The sequence below is a fragment of the Gouania willdenowi genome, chromosome 17 (assembly GCF_900634775.1).
Source record: "Gouania willdenowi chromosome 17, fGouWil2.1, whole genome shotgun sequence".
Lineage (NCBI taxonomy): Eukaryota > Metazoa > Chordata > Actinopteri > Blenniiformes > Gobiesocidae > Gouania > Gouania willdenowi.
The window spans coordinates 2920886-2942145 of NC_041060.1; the positions used below are offsets into that span (position 1 = coordinate 2920886).

Consider the following 21260-nt stretch of genomic DNA (forward strand, 5'->3'; position numbering starts at 1 on the left):
GTGGGCGGAGACTAGCGTCACAAACAGCGTCCGTCACAGCAGCTTTTACTTGAAAAGATTCGGATGAAGGTTAGTTTATTTTTTAGCCTAAACAGATGAAATAAATCAATATAAAAACCTTTTTAACAACATAAAAGTGTTTTATCGGCATGTTTTGATAACTTTTGATGTAAAAATTAGTAAATATATGCTACACTGAGCTACCACCTGTTGGTTGTTTACGTTTCTCCAAGTAGCCTAGCTTGTTTTCTAGCACCGTCAGTGATGCTGAATTGGATTATTACACCTTAACTCTATTAGTTAAACTTCATTTACACCTCTGCATTAGACAAAGGACAAATGATAACGATGATGATGATGATGGTTTAGCTACAGAGAAAGATGAGTCCAGTCCTCACCGAAAGTCAGGTGAGTTAACTTACCTTCCTAGTTCCACTATTAGGTGTCCCACTTAGCTTAAATTAAAGGTACTCTGTTTGACTGGTGGCCAGAAACCTGTTTGAATTTACCTGATAGCAGAGACCGGGAACACTGGTCATGAAATGGCCATATTGTTCATTTTTCATCTTAACTCTGACATCTGAATGTAGCACAAATTAGATTCTACACTAACTAATCTCTTTTGCCTAATTCATTTATTTTTAATGGTAACATGTAGAGTTGCAACTAATGATTAATTACATAATTGATTAATCAGTCAAATGAATCGATTAAAAACTTGTGGTGCGCACATACAATCGTGGTGCGCGCACTAAAAACTAGTGGTGCGCACACAAACACTCGTGGTGCATGCACACACAAATGCGCGTGCTCACAAACACTATGCGCACTCAAAAACTTGTGTTGCACACACAAACAATCATGGTGCGCGCACAAAAACTAGTGATGCGCACACACAAATACTCGTGGTGCGTGCACACAAACACTCGTGATGCGCACACAAATGCGCGTACACACTAACAAAATTTGTGCGCGCACACAAACACTCTGCATGCGCATACAAAAACTTGTGGTTCACGCGCACACAAACACTATGCACACAAACACCCGTGGTGCACACACAAACACAAGCACTCAAACACTGCCTGTGCACACACACACTTGTGCGCGTACACACAAACACTGCCTGTGCATACAAACTTGTGTGCGCACACAAACATTAATCATTTTTAATTACGTATGTACAGTATAAGCCATAGAACTGTAACATGGTTTCCCAGGTTTGCATTTAATGAAATTGTAATTGACAGTTTTTATAGAATTTCCATTCCAATTACAATTACACTGTCATTTAGCTGAACTAAACTTTAACAATTTAATTACAATTACAAGAGCCAAAAAAAAAAAAAAAAATTCATTATAATTACGTCAATTAATTGTAATTAATCATCAACTACTTCACAATTCCAATAATAATTGACCCCAACCCTGGCTCATGGTTCCAGGTACAGATGGCTCTTGCATTAGCGTTAGGGCAGGGCCGTCCTCCATCCCAGACGCCCACCTAGCCTAGTGTGAAGAAAGAATGATGGAACATCCGGAACGTTCCAAGGCCATGGATGGTGCTTCAGTGAGGAGCAGGAAGGTGGGCAGCGTGAGGCAGGAGAACGCCTGCCTCATCGTCCAGGACGAGGAGCTCATCACTGACCTGGAGGCTCTGCAGTATGACCAGGCTGCCTCACGCTCTCACGTAGGAGGAGGATGTGATGTCATCAGTGATTGGGAAGGGTTTAGACCACAGGTAGGCAACTTTGATCACAGCGAGGGCCACAAAAATGTGTTTATTTGATCAGAAGGTCACATGATCAACATTCATGTCAAAATTTAGAAATATGACCAATCTGAGCATTAATACAGGAAAGAACAAAGAGTTTTAATACTAACTTTGTGTGTTGTCTTGCTCATTGTGAGGCATTTTGTGTATTTCTGTTGTCCTTTTGTGTATTTTTACTTTAAAAATATGTTTTCTTGGAGTCATATTGTGTATTTGTGCTGTCATTTTGCATTTTTTTAAGTAATTTTTGTGTATATCCGTTGTCATTTTGCTTGGTTGTTCGTACTGTGGGTTTGATGAGTAATTTTTTCGTGTTTTTCTTGTCTTTTTGTGTACTTTGTCATTTTCTGTAATTCTGTACATTTTTCTAAGTAATTTTTTATATTACTGTTGTCGATTTGTTCCTTTTTGTAGTAGTTTTGTGTGTTTTTGGAGTATGTTCTGTGTATTTCTCTTGTCTTTTCCTCTATTTTCCTGCAATGTTGTAATTCTTTGTGTTTTTTTAACGTATTCTTGCTTTTGTTTTGTGTATTTTTCTGTCATTTTGTACATTTACTTTGGGGGCTGCATGAAATTAGCCCGAGGGCCGCATGTTGTCTATGTCTGGTTTAGAGCTGTTTAGACCTTCTTTATCTACATGTACCGTGTGTGTGTGTTGTCTGTGTTCTCCTGTAGGGCCATGTTGGGCTTGGTATGAACACCAGTGCAGCTGTGTTGAGTGCACGGATTCGTCAGATTGAAGCAGAGCTGGAGGCGACGGCAAATGAGCTGAAGTAGGGTGACTTTTCATTTTCACTGATTTTTACCCTCAGGACCAGGAGTTTTCTTTTAATATCATGTTCATATCCATGATCACTTTTTTTGCAAGATGTATAGAACAGGAGATATAAAATGTACCAACACTCTTTGTGTTCAGGACCGATTTGGTCCCATTGACTCCCATTATAACCACATATTTTGGATATACATGTTATCCTGACATATAATGGTGGTTTTCCCATAAATACCTAATAAATCTAAGTCTCTATCGTCAAAGTAGAAAATGCGCCTTATTTTTTTGGGGGAAAAAATGCATAATTTGTATTTTTCTCATTGAAAAAAATTGTGTTTTTATGACAAAAAGAGCAAAAAATAAATAAAATGTAATAAAATATAATGAAAAACTTTATATTTATGGTTAGGTCTGAAATTATTGAAAAGATCTGATGTGAAAAAAGTGGTAAAAGTATTTATATATGACATTTTGAAGACACTTTTATGAAGGGTACCAGTGTAGGTTTTTTCTTTTCAATAAATGCTCATATCTCTAAAAGTAAAATGTCTCAAAATCCATATTCCTATATCAATTATTGATCTAGTCAAGGCTGTAATAACTTCATACCAAATATTCCATACACAAAAACACTTTTATGCATCCGTCTACAGGACTCCACATCCCACAATGCAATGCAACAAACTTTTTCAGGTTTTTTTTTCAAGCAGCGATTTCAACCTTTTCGATCTTTTGTTTTTTAGCAAATGATCTTGGATTTATTGATTTATGAGACCTACACTGTCTTTATCTCATAAAATAAAAAGTATCGCCTCCAGCAGCTTTAAATCTTAACATTTTTCAGTCACTTTTTAAAGCTGTGACACCAACATGTGACACGACTTTTGTGTGAATGTTTTAATTGGTTCTCATGGTGTGTGGCAGAGCGGCCAATCAGAGAGCAGAGTGCTGTGAGGAAGCAGCAGCTCACAATGAGATCGCCATGGTAACGCTTTCAGAAGAGCTGAGCGCTCTCAGAGAAGAGCTGGACAACAGGACAGCGCTGGGAAAAAGGTGAGAACTTCTCAACCTTGGGGTCAGGACCCCATTTAGGGTCGTGAGACACAGGGAGGGGTCAGCCGAAACATTCAAGAAACTAAGAATATTTTTTGAATAATTTGAGCCCATTTTTTGCTCATTTTTACAATTTTTCTGAAACTACACCAAACTTGCCATATTTTAACCTGTTTTCATCACTTTTTCTTGCCATATTTCTTGCTCCTTTTAATACATTTTTGCCCATTCCTGCCACTTTTCATCACATTTAACTGCCTTTTCTGCACATTTTCAGCACTTATAAATGCTTTCCACCACTTTTCCACCTAATGTCACATATATTGACCCATTACTCACTTTTAACTTCTTTACACCATATTTCATGCTTATTTTTGCCAATTTAACCACATTCACCATTTGTCATGCCCATTATTTACCAGTTTGAACTAATTGTTTCTACTTTTTAAATGAAATTTCCCCAACTCCTCCTTCCCCAAATTTCTGCCACTTTTAAGCCAGTAATGACACTTTGAACCTTTTTTTTTTTTTTTTTCCACTTTTTCTGTCTGTTTTTAGCCACTCTAATTTTGAACTTTTAACCAATTTCTGTGGTTTTTAAAGTCTCATTTCACCACCTTTTCCACCGTTTTTTGGTCACCTTTAACCCATTTTGTTTCTGATTAAAACGAGTATTTACATCTTTAAGATGACTAAATGCTATGGCACGAATAATACTAAACTTCCTGGTTAACAGTGGATATTATTCACATTATTTTTTCCTCACATAATGATTTTTTCTGTCTTACAGAGCTGAACAGCAAAGAAACCAAGCCCTGCAGAATGCAGAGCAGCTCAAAGATGCTTTTAAAAACTATAAGGACACAATTTCCCTTAAGCTTGAAAAGGTACTTTATTGATATCGCTTTGTTTTCAACAACAAATGCTGATTTATCATTTTTACCGATGTTAACGACTGTTATGTTCAGGTGATGGAAAATGAGAAGAAACTTGAAGAGAGCCTTATCGAATGTGACCGAGAGAAAGAAGAGCTGGAAATGAAGCTCACAGCCGAGGAGAGAGAGAAGGCAGAACAGAGTCGGACTCTCAGGTACTGTTTCACTCATTCTGCAATTCATTATCTTTGGGATAAAAATGACAACGAAATACACTAAAACGACTCCAAAAACACACAAAATAAGCCTTAGATATACAAAATACACAAAAATGACTCTAAAAACACACAAAATGAGGGTAGAATGATAAAAAATAATGACAAAATACACAAAAATGTCTCAAAAACACAAAATGAGCTTTAAATATACAAAATGACAATGGAATAGACAAAAGGCTCCAAAAACACATGACAACACCCTAAAATATACAAACTTACAACAAAAATGACTCAAAGTACACAAAATTAGCATAATATATATGAAATGATGACAAAATACACAAAAATGACTCCAAAAACCAACAGAATGAGTGTAGATCATACAAAGTGACAAGAAAAATGACTCCAAAAGTACACAAAATTAGCATATAAACCAAATGATGACAAAATACACAAAATTGACTCCAAAAACACACAAAATGAGCGTAAAATATACAAAATGACCGTGCATTTATCAGCCCGTTTTCCTTCATCATCTTTCAGCCGGCTGCGGGAGGAGGCGACACAAGCCAAAGCCACGGCTGCTAACCTCCAGCTCCAAATGGAAGACGCCAAACGTAAAGCGTCACAGCTGGAGCAGCAGGTGGCGAAGAGGAGCTCAGAGCTCAGAGAGCAGGCCTCTCTGAGGAAGCAGCTGGAGGAGCTTAGAGCTCAGAAACAGTCTGAGGGGCAGAGGGCGGCACAGAGCCACCAGGAGGCCCAGAGGAGTCGGGCGGAGCTGGAGAGCCTGGAGGCCATTGTGGCTCTGCTGCATCTACGAGAGGTAGACACAACAGCAAGAGCTTCTCTGCAAAAAGTCATTTCAAATGTTTCAATTTATGCAAGCATAAGTTCTTAAACTTTTATTAATTAACAATGATTTATTATCTCTTAATTCCTTAAATTGACTAATAATACTAATACCTAACCTAGTACATCCAACATGGCCTCCATTAATTAGGGCAGACGTGTGCAATTGCTGTCCTTTGGCCTTATTTTGTAAATAAGAAATTGACTTCAAAACACAGAAATTGAGCATAAAATATGTAAAATGACAACAGAATACACAAAAACAAGAGTAAAATATACAAAATAACAAAATACTCAAAAATGACTCCAAAAACATACAAAATGAAAGTAAAATCTAAAAAATGATATAATTAATCAAAAACACACAAAATGAGCGTAGAATATAATAAATGACAACAGAATACACCAAAACGAGAGTAAAATATACAAAATGAGAACAAAATACACAAAAAATGACTTAAAACAATAAAATGAGCATAAAATAAACAAAATGGCAACAGAAGACACAAAAATTATTCCACAAACACACAGAATGAGTGTAAAATATACAAAATGGTGACAAAACCAAAAAAAAGTCTCCAAAAACATACAAAATGAAAGTAAAATATACAAAATGGCAGCAAAAGACACAAAAATGACTCCAAAAACACAAAATGAGCACTGAATGTACTAAATGGCAACAAAATACACAAGAACGACTCGATAAACACAATAAATAACCAAAAAAAAAACCATAATGTTGACGGAAACTCTTTCATGAATTCATCTCTCAACATGTCCAGCTGCTTTTACTTTGAGCAAAAAGCTTCCACAGAACGTAAAAGTTCCTTTTCTGTTGGTTTATGTTTTGTGTGAAAAGTTTCAAAATGAGCTTTTTTTAGTTGAGCACATGTAACGTTGCATTTCTATGTTTTTCATCCGTCTGTTTTGACCCTCAGAGTGCTGTGGGGCCTCTTTGTTCCAGTCCCTGTATGTTGCCTCCAGTGGATTTTTCCACCACTGAACGTTTGCTGAAGCTCAAACCAGGTCAGTTTCTCTGCTGAATGTTTTCCCGTACTACTACTACGACTACTTCCTGTTTCTGTGCAGGTGAAGGCTACCAGCAGCTGGTGCGTGTGCTGCAGACCGTGGAGGCTGACAGACAGAAACAGGGCGGACTGGTTCAGCGTCTCCAGGAGCGTCTGAGTCGAGCCCAGGAAGAGAAGGACTCTCTGCAGAGCTCCATCACCCAGAGAGAGTCTCATTACCAGAGCCTCCACACACAGCTGATGGACCGGGTCACACAGGCCTCCGACACGGAGAAAGAGGTCAGGGTTCCTCTCATCTGTGTTAGTCATTACAGTAGCTGCAGCAGATGGATCATTTAGATACATCTGAGTGTAGAAAATACAGGAAAAGCAGTGTATAAGTGAAAATGTATCATTTTGTTTGGTTGTTTTATCTCAGCTGAAGAGAAAAAGTGCCCGAGTGTCAGCGCTGGAGAAACAGCTGCAGGAGAAAAGCTCTGCCTACGGTCAGGCTGCTCTGAAGAACACAGAGCTGGAGAAGCAGCTACAGGTAACACACACACACACACGGGTGTGTCGTTTTGTCTATTTTTCAAGTCATTTTGTGTATTGATGTTGTTTTGTATAATTGATCATTTTATTTATGTTTTTGTTTCTTGAGTCATTTTGGGCGTATACTACGAAGCGAGATTACCTCTTATCGCGCTAACTTCCAGGATTTAATCAGTGTGTGCTGCACTTCGAAGCTGGCTAACGTCTTACCGAGCTAAATCACCATGGTAACTTAGGCTGAACGACTAACCTGGTCGGGGCCAGGTTTTGTTCTGGATAAGATCTGAGCGTGTACTTAAGTCCCGCCTCCTGACCAATCACTTCTCTTAGAAAACAAGCTGTCAAATAAAAGGAGGATCATTGTGAACACGTCTCTCTGTGGATCTGGGGTATATTCCATAAAGGAGGGTTAACAAACTCTGAGTCTATCTATAAACTCTGGGTCAACAAACCCCGCAATGGGAAACTCTGGGTATCTGATTTAATTACCGTTGGTATTAAGTGGGTCAACCAACCCTGAGTCTGTAAATCTTGGGTTACTTACGTGTACGATAAAAAGCCATCATCAATGGAGCAAAGATTACACGGGCTGCCATGGCAACCATCCGTTTTTTAAGTAACTGTGTTTGTCTTTATTGTTTTTGTACATTTTTCTCATCTTGTTTGTTTTTGGATACGTTTGATTATTTTTATTGTCTTGTGTGTATTTTTCTCCAATTTTGTAAGATTTATAGAATTTTTTTTTGTGTATATTTAGGACTCATTTTGAGCGTTTACAGAATGAGTCCGAGGGCCTTATGTGGCTCCCTGGCCGCCTGTTGCACATGTCTTCTTTAGATTGAAAAGTGGATTACATTTCTTCATTTTCTTCATTGTTTAACAACTATTATTGGTTTCTTTCTTTTATTAATTGCAGGAGAAGACGAGCAGTCTTCATCACATCCAGACTCTAATGACTAAAAAGCAGAAAGAGTTCCAGCAAGCTTTGGACAGGTGTAAACAAGCTCAGGAACATCAATCCACAGAGCAGCAGCAAAGGATGGATATGGTAATAATCTACAAACTGATGCTGATTTAACGTTGGAGTTTGATTATTTCCTCTCATCTTTAGTTACAGCTGTCTGTGGAAGAAGCTCAGACTCTGTTACTGCAGAAGGAGCAGTACTTGAGTTCTGTTCAGAGGGAGCGAGATGAAGCTCAGAGAGCAGCAGAGCAGCTCCAGGCGTCGTTAGAGCAGCTCACACAGGTCACAATAACACTGATTAACCACAAACTGAGATAAGAGGAGAACAGATTCATTGATCTGAGTTTGGTTTGGTCTCAGGAGAGGCAGGTTGAAGACCAGCACAATGAAGAAGTGATGCTGAGCTACGACAGGAAAGCAGCTCAGTCTGTAGCTGAGGTTTGTACAAACGGATCATTAGACACCAGACGTTTTTGTTTTTTTCCTCTCTTTTTGTGGTAATTTTCTGTATTTTTTCTTGTCATTTTATGTGTAATAGGTTTCGTTTCCTGTTTTTTCTCTCTTTTTGTGTGTTTTTGGTGTTCTTTTGTGTATTTTTGTTGCCATTTTGTGGTCATTATTTGTATTTTTTTCTGGTCATTTTCTCTGTTTTTTGAATTTGTTTTGTGTCATTTTGTGTATGGTCATTATTATGGTTTTGTGTGTTGATGGGGTCATTATGTTCTGATTTAGTGTATTTTTGTGGTTTAGTGGGTTTTTTTTAAAGTCTTTATGTGGTTTTTTTTTTGTAACATTTTATGTTTTTGTTGCTGTTTTATGGATTCATTTTGTGTTCTTTCTGCTTCAGGTGTGTAAGCTCCAGTCATCTCTGTCCACGTGTCAGAAGGAGCTGAAGTCACTCAGGCAGCAGATGAAGGAGTTGCAGAGAAACAGTGAGAATGAGCTGCAGAAGAGCAATGAGAAGGTCAATATAGATCCCACACAATGAATCCATTCTTTACTTTAAGCTTTGTCTCTCGTTCCTGAGGTGAAGCCCATCTCGGTTCGTTGTCCCTGTGTCCCAGGTGTCCTCCCTGCAGGAGAAGCTCCACAGTGCAGGGCTGGTGTGTCAGAGCTCCAGTGATCAGAACCTGCAGCTGCAGCTCTCTCTGCAGCGGCTACAGACCATGTTAGCTGAGAGCACGGAGCGCGTCTCTGAGCTGGAGGAGAGTCAGGCTGAGCTGCACAGAGAGGTCAGACTGGAACTAACGTTAAACCAGAAATACCATCTATTACTATTAGAAAATAAACATTCTTATTAAAATGCAACAACTCCATAATAATAGATAAAATATCTTAAACCTTAGCTCAGAGATGGGCAACTTTTATCACAGCGGGACTACAAAAATGACGATCTGATACAGGAAACAACAAAGAGTTTGTGTGTTTTTGGAGGAAGTTTGTCCTTGGGACTCCTTGTCAAAAGGACTTCTATCCTCAGGGTTTGTGTGTCTTCAACAATCCGTGATTTACTAACTTCAGCCACCAGAGCGTGTCAGCACACTGTTTAAAGGAGAGTATCCAATACTTTCACGGTTCGGATCCTTTCAGATCCTTTCAACGCATACGCGTAGACTACGTCACTTCCTTCACTCGCAATCCTTACGACACAGCTTATGTTGATTTGTTTGTTCTTTTGTGTATTTTTCTGTCCTTTTGAGAGTTTTTTTGAGTTGTAATGTATATTTTTGTTGTCATTTTGTATAGTTTTGTTGTCATTTTGTGTATTTTTACTGTCCTTTTGTGTGTTTTTGAAATTGTATTGTGTATTACTGTTTTCATTTTGTGTATTTCTGCTGTCCTTTTGTGAGTTTTTGGAGTCGTATTGTGTTTTATTGTTATTATTTTGCGTCTTTAGTACTCTTGGTGTATAGTTGTTTTTATTTTTATTTTTAATTGATATTTATTTTGTTGCCATTTTGTGACTTTCTAGAGTTGTATTGTGTGTTTTTGTCCTCATTTTGTGTATTTTTGCTGTCCTTTTGTATGTTGTATTGTGTATTATTGTTTTCTTTTTGTGTCTTTGGTAGTTTTTTGTGTGTACAGTATAATTGTTTTCATTTGCTTTTTTTTTCAGTTATTTTTAGTATTTTGTGTATTTCTGCTGTTCCTTTGTGTGTTTTTGGAGTTGTATTGTATATTTCTATTGTAATTTTGCATGTTTTTGTTAGTTTGTTTTGGGGGTAATTTTTGTTGTCATTTGGTTTATTTTTGTTGTCCTTTTGTGCATTTCCATGTCCGTGGTACAGGGTCTGCTTCAGTCTTGCATTGAGTTGTAATTCCACAGTGAAGAGCTGTATTTCTGAAATTGATTGCCTTGTTGTTACTCTTCTTTTAACAGTAATAACCTAACGTTTAATTGTGCGTCCCCTGACAGGTGTCCAGTCTAAAACAGCAGTTAGAACGATCCCGGGCGTCGCTGCAGGACGAGCTGAGGAGCAGTGAACAGGATTCACAGCAGAAGGAGAAGATGCTGCAGGAGCTGAAGGAGCAAAATGTGGAGCTGTCCTCCTCTGTCAGGTTAGATCAACACTTCATAGAGTCTGACTGAGTAACAGTAGGTCCTAAAAACCCAAAGAGCACTACATCCTTAATGTAATATTATTAAAACACTCATTTTTACACTTATTGTCCTTATTACATTATCGACATTCATGTCAGTATTTCATATAATGACCAATCTTAGCTTTAAAACAGGAAACAACAAAGGGTTTTGGCTATTTTAGCTGTCATTTTGTCTTTTTTTTTTCTTGTGCATTTTTGTTGTTTTTGTATTTTTGTCTTATTTTATATGTTTTTAGATTCATTTTGAGTGTTTTTATCATTTCATGTACTTTATATATTTTTGTTGTCATTATGTGTATTTTTTGCTGTATTTTGTATATTTCTATCATTTTATTATTGTCTAACATGCGCCGTGTGTGTCTCTGGTGTGATTTTGTGTATTTTCTTATTGCCGTTGTGCATTTTTATTTTCATTTTGTGTGTTTTTGTTGGCACCTTGTGTGTTTTTTGAGTTTTTTTGTCTATTTTTGTTGTAGTTTTGTTTATTTTTATGGTCTTTTTGTGTATTTTTGTTGTCCTTTTGTGTTTTTCTATTGTTGTTTTGTGTATTTTTACTGTTATTTTGTGTTTTTTATGGTCATTTTGTGTATATATATATATGTAGGTGCCTTCTGTGTTTGTGGTGTTATTTTGTGTGTTTTTGTTGTTTTGTTTATTTGTATTGTTATTTGTGTATTTCTGTAGGCATCCTGTGTGTTTCTGGAGTAATTCTTTGTTTTTACTTTTGGAGGCCGCTCAAAATCCGGCCAAGGAAACCATCTGTCACCCATGCCTGGTTTACTTGGTTGAAAAATGTATCTCATGTTGTGCCTTTGCAGCCAGCTCACATCAGAGCTGCAGAAGTATCGAGAAGAACTGACGTCCAAAGAGTCAGACGTGGAGAATCTGAGACAGGAAGTGGCGTCTAAAACCTGTGAGATAAACCATCTGCAGCTGAGCTTCCAACACACAAAGGGTCAACTGAGCAGCAAGAGTGAACAAGGTAACAGTCTACCTTCTTTAAACCAAATAAACATTATTATTACAGCTAAGCTAGTGTTTTGTTCAGCCATAGATCTGGATGAGAAGCTCCATCGCTGTGAGGCTGAGTGTCTTCTCACTGCACAGCAGCTCCAGACGCTGGAGAAGAAGCTGCAGGGGGCTGAGGAGGAGCTGCTCTACTCCCACCAGCAGGTGAAGGAGCTCAGGGATGAACTGCAGAGAAGAAGAAAAACTACAGACGAGCTGCAGAGCAAAGTGGAAACACTGAACGTTCAACTGAGGTGAGGTTTTGTATCTATGGCAACGCATTCAGCATTTAGAAGAATGACCAATCTATAGATTAATGAGGGAACAATAAAGGGTTTAGCCTGTTTTTGTTGTCGTTTTCAATATTTATCGCTCATTTTGTGTCTATGAAGTCATTTTGTGTATTTTTGTTGACATTTTGTGTACTTTGTGTCTTTCTGTGTGTTTTTGTTGTCATTTTTGTTCTTGTTTTGTAAATTTTTTGTATAATTTTTGAGGGGTATTCCATAAAGCGGGGTTATGTTCAAACTCTGTGTATGTTCAGGCTCAAATGAGGGAAACTCTGAGTATCCCGTTCCAAAAGCGAGGTATGTTATTCTCTGAGTATGTTACCATGGCAAACATTGTCCGTGAACTAAACCTGGTCTCTGGCAGGTTTTATCAAAGAAAACCCTGGGTTTCTACCTGGCTCCGCCCACCTGAACACCGTTTCTGAACACTTTAATGAACCTTAACACTTTTCTCTGAAACACAATTAGTAACAATCACACCACCACAGATGTGTCACATCATTAATAATGTTGTGTTGCTTTATGTTTTTTTTTTTGTGCAAACAGTAGTTTTCTTTTCTAACATGTAGATGTAGATCATTAAGTGAAAGACACTGAGAGGTTGATCTGCATTAAAACATCTACTGACGTCTGTAGTAAAGTTCACTGAATACAACCTGTGGATAATATAAATGAGGAGATGATCATTTAAATAAATCCACTTTTAAGGCTCAATGTTGTTTTATATGTTTTACAGTTAAATCTGTAGATCATACGTCTTTGAAGTTTATGATGGCGCAGTGAAGTGTGACGCTGCGCTTGTAAATGACGAGTTGCGGGTTCGCGTCCCGCTCAGTGTTTTTTATGACATTTTTTAGGACGTTTGAGATGACTCTGGTGACAATATTACATAAAAAAATCAATATAATTGATTCGATATCAAGCGGCATTTACTGTCGTTATATCCCAGTGTAACAGGAGGACTCTCTATGCAGACATCCTATGCTGCTGCCATGTCTCCTCAGACACATTTTATTTATATTATTCACCGCTTGTCACGTCACTGAAGCAATAAAGTGATGAAGTGACCAAAAAGTGTGACTAATTATGGGTGATTTAAGCCACTATAGTCACTGAAGACTGAACTCACCTTTTGAACAGGCTCATATTCATCAAACAACGGCTTATTTCACCCATTACGGTGAATAAATCACTATTTTCCGTTTGGTTTGCCATGGCAGCTCAATTAAATCTCTGATCCATTGATGATGGCTTTTTGTCGCGCGTGTGCACGTAAGTAACCCAAGGTTTACATACTCAGGTTGATTAACCCACTTCATACCAGCTTTAATGGAATCCGATACCCAGAGTTTCCCATCGCGGGGTATGTTGACCCAGAGTTTATGGATAGACTCAGAGTTTGTTAACCCTCCTTTATGGAATACCCCTCTGTTGTCCTTTTTTGCAATTGTTTTGTGATTTTGGATGAGTATTATCTGTTGTTTTTGTGTTATTTTTATTTATTTTTAAGTAATTGTCTGTATTTTTGTGTTCAGTTTACATTTTTGTTGTTGTAATGCGTGGTTATTTGTGGATTTGTTTGTTTTTTAATTGTTTTTTGTGTGTTTTTGAGTCATATTGTGTATTATTATTAACATTTTGTGTCTTTAGTAGTTTTTTTTGTGTATGTTTGTTTTCGTTTTGAATTTCTAGTTATTTTTGTTTTCAGTTTGTGTATTTCTGCTGTCCTTTTGTGACGTATTATGTTTTATTGTTATCATTTTGTGTCTTTAGTAGTGCCTTTGTGTATATTTGTTATTTTTATGTTTTTGTTGTCATTTTGCTTGTTTTTGTTGGTTTGTGTTTTTGGAGTTGTATATTTTTGCTCTCATTTCAATCATATTAATAGAAATTATAATAATTTGCTTCACTATTCTTTTCAGGTTTTTTTATAAATCAGTAAATTAGGAAATTCATCGATAAAAATAATTTATTTATTATATTTTGATTTGTACTTAGGATTTAAATATACATAAAAGTGAAAATTAAATGTAATGATATGACTTTTATGGATCCTGCTGTTTTATATATATATTTATTGAAAAATATGGATGTGTAAAGTTGTTAATGTGTGTAATCTAATTTCCAGGGACACGCGGGGGGAGCTGGAGGAGAGAACCCATGAGGTGCTGGACCTGGACAATGCACTAAAGGACAGACAGGGGGAGCTGCAGCACAGAGCAGAGCTGGTAATAACAGAACACTCTTCACTCTGATTCCACATGTAGTCCCATTGATCCACCAGTGTCTTCTCTGTCCTGTCCCACTGTCCATCTTTAGCTGGGACAGCTGGACGTGGCCATCAAGGAGCACAAACTGGAGCTGGAGAGGAAGGTGGAGTCTCTACAGCAGAGCCTGGACGACAGAGAGAGAGAGCTCAGGGAGAGAAGCTTCAAGGTCCCCACTAAGTTTTTACACACGTCACTAACTAACAACGTGCTAAAGTACTTATTGTGTGTGTTTGTGTGTGTTTGCTGTCAGGAGTCGCAGCAGCAACAGAAACTAAAGAAGGTTCAACAAGAGCTCGACGACACTCGACAGCGTCACGAAGCTCTGATCAGAGAGACTGAAACTGCACAGCTGCACAACAAGGAGACGGTATAATAAACACACAAGCTAGACATCCGTTTAGCCTAGCCTAGCTTACGGCACACATGGACAACTGTTAGCACAATTAAATGTGATTTTATCTTGATCAAAGGGTCACATTATCAACATTCATGTCCTCATTTAGGGCTCTATTCTCCCAGTGCGTACGTCCAAAAAGCTTCTCCCCCTGTACTAAGTCAATCGCTGCGAGCCTTAATCCCAGGTACGCATTCTGGGCTGAGCATCCCTGAATGTGGGCGTTCCCATTCAAATCTGGCTTACGCGCATTCTCCCGTTTTCTGTAATTTTCTGTACAAACCGAGGCAGAGCGTTATGGCAGTTTTGGTGTAAAACTATTTGCTTTGTTTTGGCGTCACATTAGAAGTTAAATGTGTGTGTGTGTTTTGCAGGATGCCCAGCTGTGCAGCGTGAAGGAGGAGCTAACACTAACCAAGTCGCGATGGCTGCAGTCATGAGGCGGAGCTTAAGAGCAGGGTCGCCTTCTTTAGAGCGAGAGCTTCAGCTGGAGAGAGAGCAGCACAGAAAGGAGGTAAAGAAGCCTTCAACAGTAGGTCACGCCCTCAATTCATGTGGGCGTGGCCCTACTGGTCAATACATGTCTGTCAAACGACACCTCCAGAGTTCCTTATTCCCACAGTGATGAGTTTTCTCTTCCGCCTTTTTCTCCTGATGAGAACGTTTTAGTTCCTGATAGTTTGGTATCATGTGTTCACTTCCTCAATAAAAAAATACAACTAGCTTTTTAAACAACAGTGCAATGTAAAGTGATTAAATACACACAAAACGCCTGCAGGAAATCTGATTAATTAAAGGAAAAATGTAAGGGAAATTAGGAAATCTGCCATAAAACGAAGTCCGACAATTTTGTGTAAATGAACAAAATGACACTATAAACAACAAAATGACAGAAATACATAAATGTACTAACAAAAAAACACACACAAAAACCCCCAAAAGAATACAAAATGACAATAAACACAGCAAAACTACACATAAATTACTTAAAAAATTACAAAATATTGCACAACGGACTACAAAAATGCAGAGACATACACAAAATGAAATAATGAAGAATAGGTAACCACAGAAATACCACAAATGAATCAAAATTCCTGAAAAGGTTCAACACAAAAATACAAACAAAACACACAATGACGAAAATAATATACACAAAAATGACAACTAAATATAAAGCAACAACGAAATAACTAAATGACTCCAGAATGCACTAAACAACCAGAAAAGGCACACAATGACACAAAATTAGATGAAAACTATACAAAAGGACAACAAACGCACAGTAAACCTTAATTGTTTGCTGTATTGATGCTCACAATGCAGGGTTCTCGCCTAGCGCTGTTGAGCAATGGGTCCATATGGTGTGATTTTGATTCAACTACACATGTTAGAGGCAAGTTTTTGTTGGTTTTTCCTTTTTTTAATCAAAACCGTCGTAATAACTTGTTGTACAAAGGGGACTTCCAGGCGTTCATGAGTTGTTTTAAATCTCTTTTTAATTTGCATAACCAAGAAACGCATACATCATCATCCTTCACCAATTCGACAAATTACTTTTGGCTTTAAGGGGTGACGTGGGTCGTCTTCTGATCGAGAGGTTGGGGGTTCGATCCAGTACCTGACTATGTGTCGAAGTGTCCTGGGCAAGACACTGAACCCCTAAGTGCTCCAGTGGTCGACTAGCGCCTTGCATGGCAGTCCTGTCCCACTGGTGTGTGAATGTGAGAGTGATTGGGTGAATGAGCTGATAGGTAAAGCGCTTTGAGACTGCTTCAGTTTGGTGATAAAGCGCTATATAAAATCAAGACCATTTACCATTTAACAAAGATTAAAATAACAACTTTAGCTTTACTCACAAAAGTGGGACATCAGAGGGTTATAAATTTCAAATGTCCCTCCCTACAACACTCACGGCAGTGACGCCTGCTCGGTGCACCTCGAGATCCCCCTACGCTGTGAAATATTCCTGGTGAGAAAACCTGCATTGGTTCATCGTTCTAAATGCTGACATGATATTCTAATAATGTCATTTAATTCGTGGCCCCTCCCTTTGCTAGAGTTGTGATGGTTAGTGTGTTTGATCTCCAGGTGGACTCCCTGCAGCACACTCGAGGTCAGCTCCTCAAAGTCTCTGAGCAGATGTCGTCCACTCTGCGCTCCTCTCAACAACAACTTAGCGTTTAAACTGGAGCAGACTGAGGCGGAGCTGGTTCGCTCTCTGAGCCAAGCACGCGCCCCTTCAAGCTAAGCTAAGCCAGAGCCAGGAACAGTTGCAGCAGACGTTTAGCGCAAGAATGCTAAACTGCAGGAACAGCTGCAAGCAGACATTAGCGCAGAATGCTAACCTGCCGGAACAGTTACAGCAGACATTAGCACAGAAATGCTAACCTGCAGGAACCAGTTTACAGCAGACATTAGCGCAGAATGCTAACTTGCAGGAAGAGCTGCAGCTTACCTTAGCACAGAATGCTAACCTGCAGGAACAGCTGCAGCAGACCTTACCACAGAACGCTAACTTGCAGCGACAGCAGTTGTTAGCACAGAGCGCTAACCTGCAGGAACAGCTGCAGCAGCCATTAGCACAGAAAGCTAACCTGCAGGAACAGCAACAGCAGCCGTTAGCACGTAGCGCCAAGCTGAAGGAACAACAGCAGCAGCCGTTAGCATGCAGCGCTAACTTGCAGGAACAGCTGCAGCAGAATGCTCACCTGCAGGAACATCTGCAGCAGCCATTAGCACGTAGCGCTAACCTGAAGGAACAACAGCAGCCGCTAGCATGGAGCGCTAACCTGCAGGAACAGCAGCAGCAGCCATTAGCATGGAGCGCTAACCTGCAGGAACAGCTGCAGCAGGCGTTAGCGCAGAATGCTAACCTGCACAGCTCCGCCCCGCCTCCTCCCCCAGCCTGGAGCCACCAATGGTGTGACAGCAGTGTGGACTCCTCCCTGGACCTCCCCCCCAGCTTGAAGGCCACAATCAGGGAGGCTTTAAAGCCGCACCCGTGGGAATCTTCCTCCTCTTCCTCACCCTCGCTCTCGCTGTCCACTGATCACAGCTGGCAGGGTCTCAGGGTCACAGACACCTCGCTCACCTCTGACCTCTCCTTTAATCCACTCACGTACATGATGGATAAAGAAAGTGAGCAGAAGGAGGCGGGCACTGAGTCAGGGAGTGCTCTGATTGGTCAGGAGGAGGAGGAGGAGGATGTGAATATGAGCTCTCTCACTGGGATGCTGAGGTTTGTTAATCAGACTCTGGCCAGACAGGAAGATTGAACTCTGTGTGCGTGTGTGTATGTGTGCGCGTGTGCGTGTTACTAGGGTTATTTATTCATTCTCTGTGTGTTTTGTAGCATTTCTTTGTATAAATTTAGAAGTAATAAGAGAATAAAGAGTTTTTATCTAAACACTGGAAGCTGTCGTTTTGTGTTTTTTTGTTGTTTTGTGTTTTGCAGTTGTTTTTGTTTTGTACATTTTTGGTATATTTGTTGATGATTTGCTTGTTTTCAGAGTAAATTTGTTTATTTTTGTGTGATTTTGTATGTTTGATTTGAGTAATTCTGTGTATTTTTGCTGTTTGTGTTTGTTGCCATTTTTTTCATAATTTTGTATTTTTATTGATGTGTATTTTTACTATTTTGTGCATTTTTTTTGTCAATTTGACATGTTGACATTTTTTATGATTTTGTTGTCCTTTTGTACAATTTTTGTGTGTTTGAATGTTTTTTGTAATTCTGTGTAGTTTTGCCGTTTGTGTTTGGTGTGTGTTTTTGTTTTGTTTATTTTGAGTGTATTTGTAGTCGTTTTGTTTTTTTTAGAGGAAATGTGTATTTATTGTCTTTTTTGTAGTTTTGTGTATTTTTGTTCTTTTGTGTTGGTGTGATTTTGTTGTTTTGTTTAATTTTTGAGCATGTTTTTTGTCGTCTTGTGTGTTTTTAGCGGACATGGTAAGTTTTGTGTAATTTGTTCTTTTTTGTTTGTTGTTTTTGTTTTTTTTTTTTTTTGTTGTCTTTTTTGTAGCTTTGTGTATTTTTGTTGTCCTTTTGTGTAATTATTTGTGATTTTCTGTTTTTTGAGTAAATCTGTATGTTTTTGGTGTATTTTGTTGCCTCTTTGTATATTTCGCTGCCATCTCTGTGCATTTCTGAGTCACTTTTTTTCTCGTTTAGTAAATTTTTCTGGTGATGTTTCTCAGATGAAACACTGATTCTGTGTAATTGTGTAGATATTTTATTAGTAATAACATTACAGAACTAATAAAGAGTTTCTATTTAATCTTTGCCAGATTTTTATTGTCCAGCAGGGATAGAACAGTGATCCTTCTCTCTGACATTCACATGCTCTTCATGTTCTGGGGGAAGATTTCTTGGCATGGGACCAAAGGGGAGGAGTCACAATAAAGCCCACATGAAAAAAGTAAGATGGTTAAATTGGATTTTCAGATTCACAAAGTGGTTACATAACATGGAAGGACATGAGGAATGTGAGGCCTCTCTAGGACTAGTTCAACTCATTCAATCACAAAGGGAAACGTATAATAAGAGAAGAAGTTCCACTGAATTTTCCAAGTCACAAGATATTTTTAATGGTTGAAAATATTGCAGAAAAACAAGTGACACATGACTTTCCATTTTAGTTTGAACCATACAGGCTCCACCCAGGGGAAAAACCCAAAAATCTGGATTTAGTGATGGATCACAGGGTTATAGCATCTAAAACAACTGGGCATGCTTATAATTACATTATTACATGTGATCCATTGTTTGTATTGTATATAAATAGTGGTAATAATCACCCAAATACTGACATATGAAGCTCCTCCACCTCCTGCAAATCTACCAACTTATCATTTAGGATTAGAATAATGATCAATCAGCGTAATCGCAGTAAACAACAAAGTTTTTGTGTTTTGGTGTTAGCGTTGTGTGTTTTCCTGTAATTATTCATTATATTTGTTATTGTTTAGTATATTTTTGTTGTCGTTTTGTAGTTCTGTTGCTATCGTGTGTTTTTGGAGTCATTTTATGTATTTTTGTTGCCGTTGTTTTTGTGTTTTTAGTCATTTTTAGTTTTTTGTTATTATTGTATTTTTCTGTGGTTACATGTGGGTTTTTGGCAACATTTTGTGCATATTTTCTGTTGTTTTTTGTGGGTTTTCCTGTAATTTTTCGATATATTTGTTACTGTTTTGTATATTTTTATTGTTGTTTTGCTCATTTTTGAAGTTTTTTGAATTCCTGTTGCTGTCATGTATGTTTTCGGCATCATCTGGTGTATTTTTGTTGTCATTTTTAATAATGTTTCGGTCATTTTGTGTATTTTTGTTGCCGTTGTTTTGTGTTTTTAGTCAATTTCTGTTTTTTGTTATTGTTTCATGTATTTTCTGTGATTGTGTGTGTTTTTTGCAACATTTTCTACATTTTCTGTTTTTGTGGTCGTTTTGTGTGTTTTCCTGTAATTATTTGACATATTTGTCATTGTCTTGTATATTTTATTTGTATTTGTATAGTTTTGTATTTCTGTTGTCATCATGTGTGTTTTGGAGTTATTTTGTGCATTTTTGTTGTCATTTGTGTGATTTTGTTGCCATTTGTGTGTTTTTAGTCATTTTCTGTTTTTGGTGACATTTTTTGTATTTTCTGTCGTAAATTTTGCGGAAAAAATTTATTGTCCTATTGTGCAATTTTGTGGATTGTTTCAGTAATGTGTATCTTTGACATTTTGCACAATTTCATATTTTGTGCAATTTTCATAATTTTTGTTGTGCTTTTGTAATTTTTTTGTAATTTTGTATATTTATTAATGTGCATTTTTGCTATTTTGTGCACATTTTTTGTGATTTTGTATGTTTTTTTATATGTGTTTAGTCATTTTCTGTTTTCTTGTGATTGCATGATGATATTTTGTAATATTGTTGTCATTTTGTGTATTTTTGTGTGGTTTGTGTCTTTTTTTCTTTTCTTTTAAACATTCGGTGTGTACGTTTTCACACCAAAAGTCGTCCATTTTGTGCACAGCTGAGATGTGGATGCTGTCGATGTTTGCGTTTCCAACACACTGTGGGTTTCTCTATTATGCGTTGGACAAACAGTCACATGTCAATGTAAACCAAACAGCCTGAACTGAACTTTGCTGCTGCTGCTGCTGCTGCACAAACTAAAGCCAACGTAACATTGCAATGCGTCCACTGCCAAAATGGTTCCTCATGTTCTTCTCTTGCTTTTTTTGTATGTTGACATCTGTGCTAACTTAGAGGATGTGGTTCAGTCTGTGGTTGATTACGTGCCAAGTTCTTGTGCTGTGCTTCCACCAGGCCTTTCTCATGATTAACCTACGGTCACCATACTGCAGTCATTTTCACTCTTCACTTAGCCTTGGTTTAAAGTCACCAAAAATGGCGGAAAACCACAGAAAGAGTGGCCAAAAACGGACAATTAGTTCAAACTGGCGTAAAAATCGTAAATGTGGTTAAATTGGCAAAAATAAGCTTGAAATATGGTAAAAAAGAGGTTAAAAGTGACAATAATGGGTCAACATATACAACATTAGGTGGAGAAGTGGTGGGAAGGGTTTATAAGTGCAGAAAATATTATGAAAGTGAAAGAAATGTGCAGAAAAGCCTTTGATA

At 38.0% G+C, this 21260-nt stretch overlaps 2 protein-coding genes across 2 annotated transcripts in view; both read left to right on the top strand.

The window, feature by feature from the left end:
• On the top strand, positions 1-16981 carry ccdc18 (coiled-coil domain containing 18). Its single transcript, XM_028473475.1, is given in 25 exon segments — positions 1-69; positions 329-408; positions 1446-1741; positions 2450-2547; positions 3471-3599; positions 4390-4486; positions 4568-4689; positions 5236-5515; positions 6480-6567; positions 6631-6848; positions 6988-7098; positions 8017-8148; positions 8212-8346; positions 8425-8502; positions 8912-9028; positions 9129-9296; positions 10481-10623; positions 11487-11650; positions 11717-11930; positions 14095-14194; positions 14286-14402; positions 14487-14603; positions 15005-15067; positions 15070-15144; positions 16722-16981. Coding segments are annotated over 23 exon segments (3078 nt in total). The 5' UTR covers positions 1-69; positions 329-408; positions 1446-1525; the 3' UTR covers positions 16818-16981.
• The window catches only part of LOC114479545 (probable basic-leucine zipper transcription factor Q), a 10060-nt gene continuing 5727 nt past the window's right edge, over positions 16928-21260 (top strand). The window contains exons 1-4 of the mRNA XM_028473279.1: positions 16928-16946; positions 17028-17395; positions 17438-17871; positions 18918-19048. Of these exons, the coding sequence (XP_028329080.1) occupies positions 16928-16946; positions 17028-17395; positions 17438-17871; positions 18918-19032 (936 nt within the window). The 3' untranslated portion in view covers positions 19033-19048. The remainder of the gene's footprint in view (positions 16947-17027; positions 17396-17437; positions 17872-18917; positions 19049-21260) is intronic.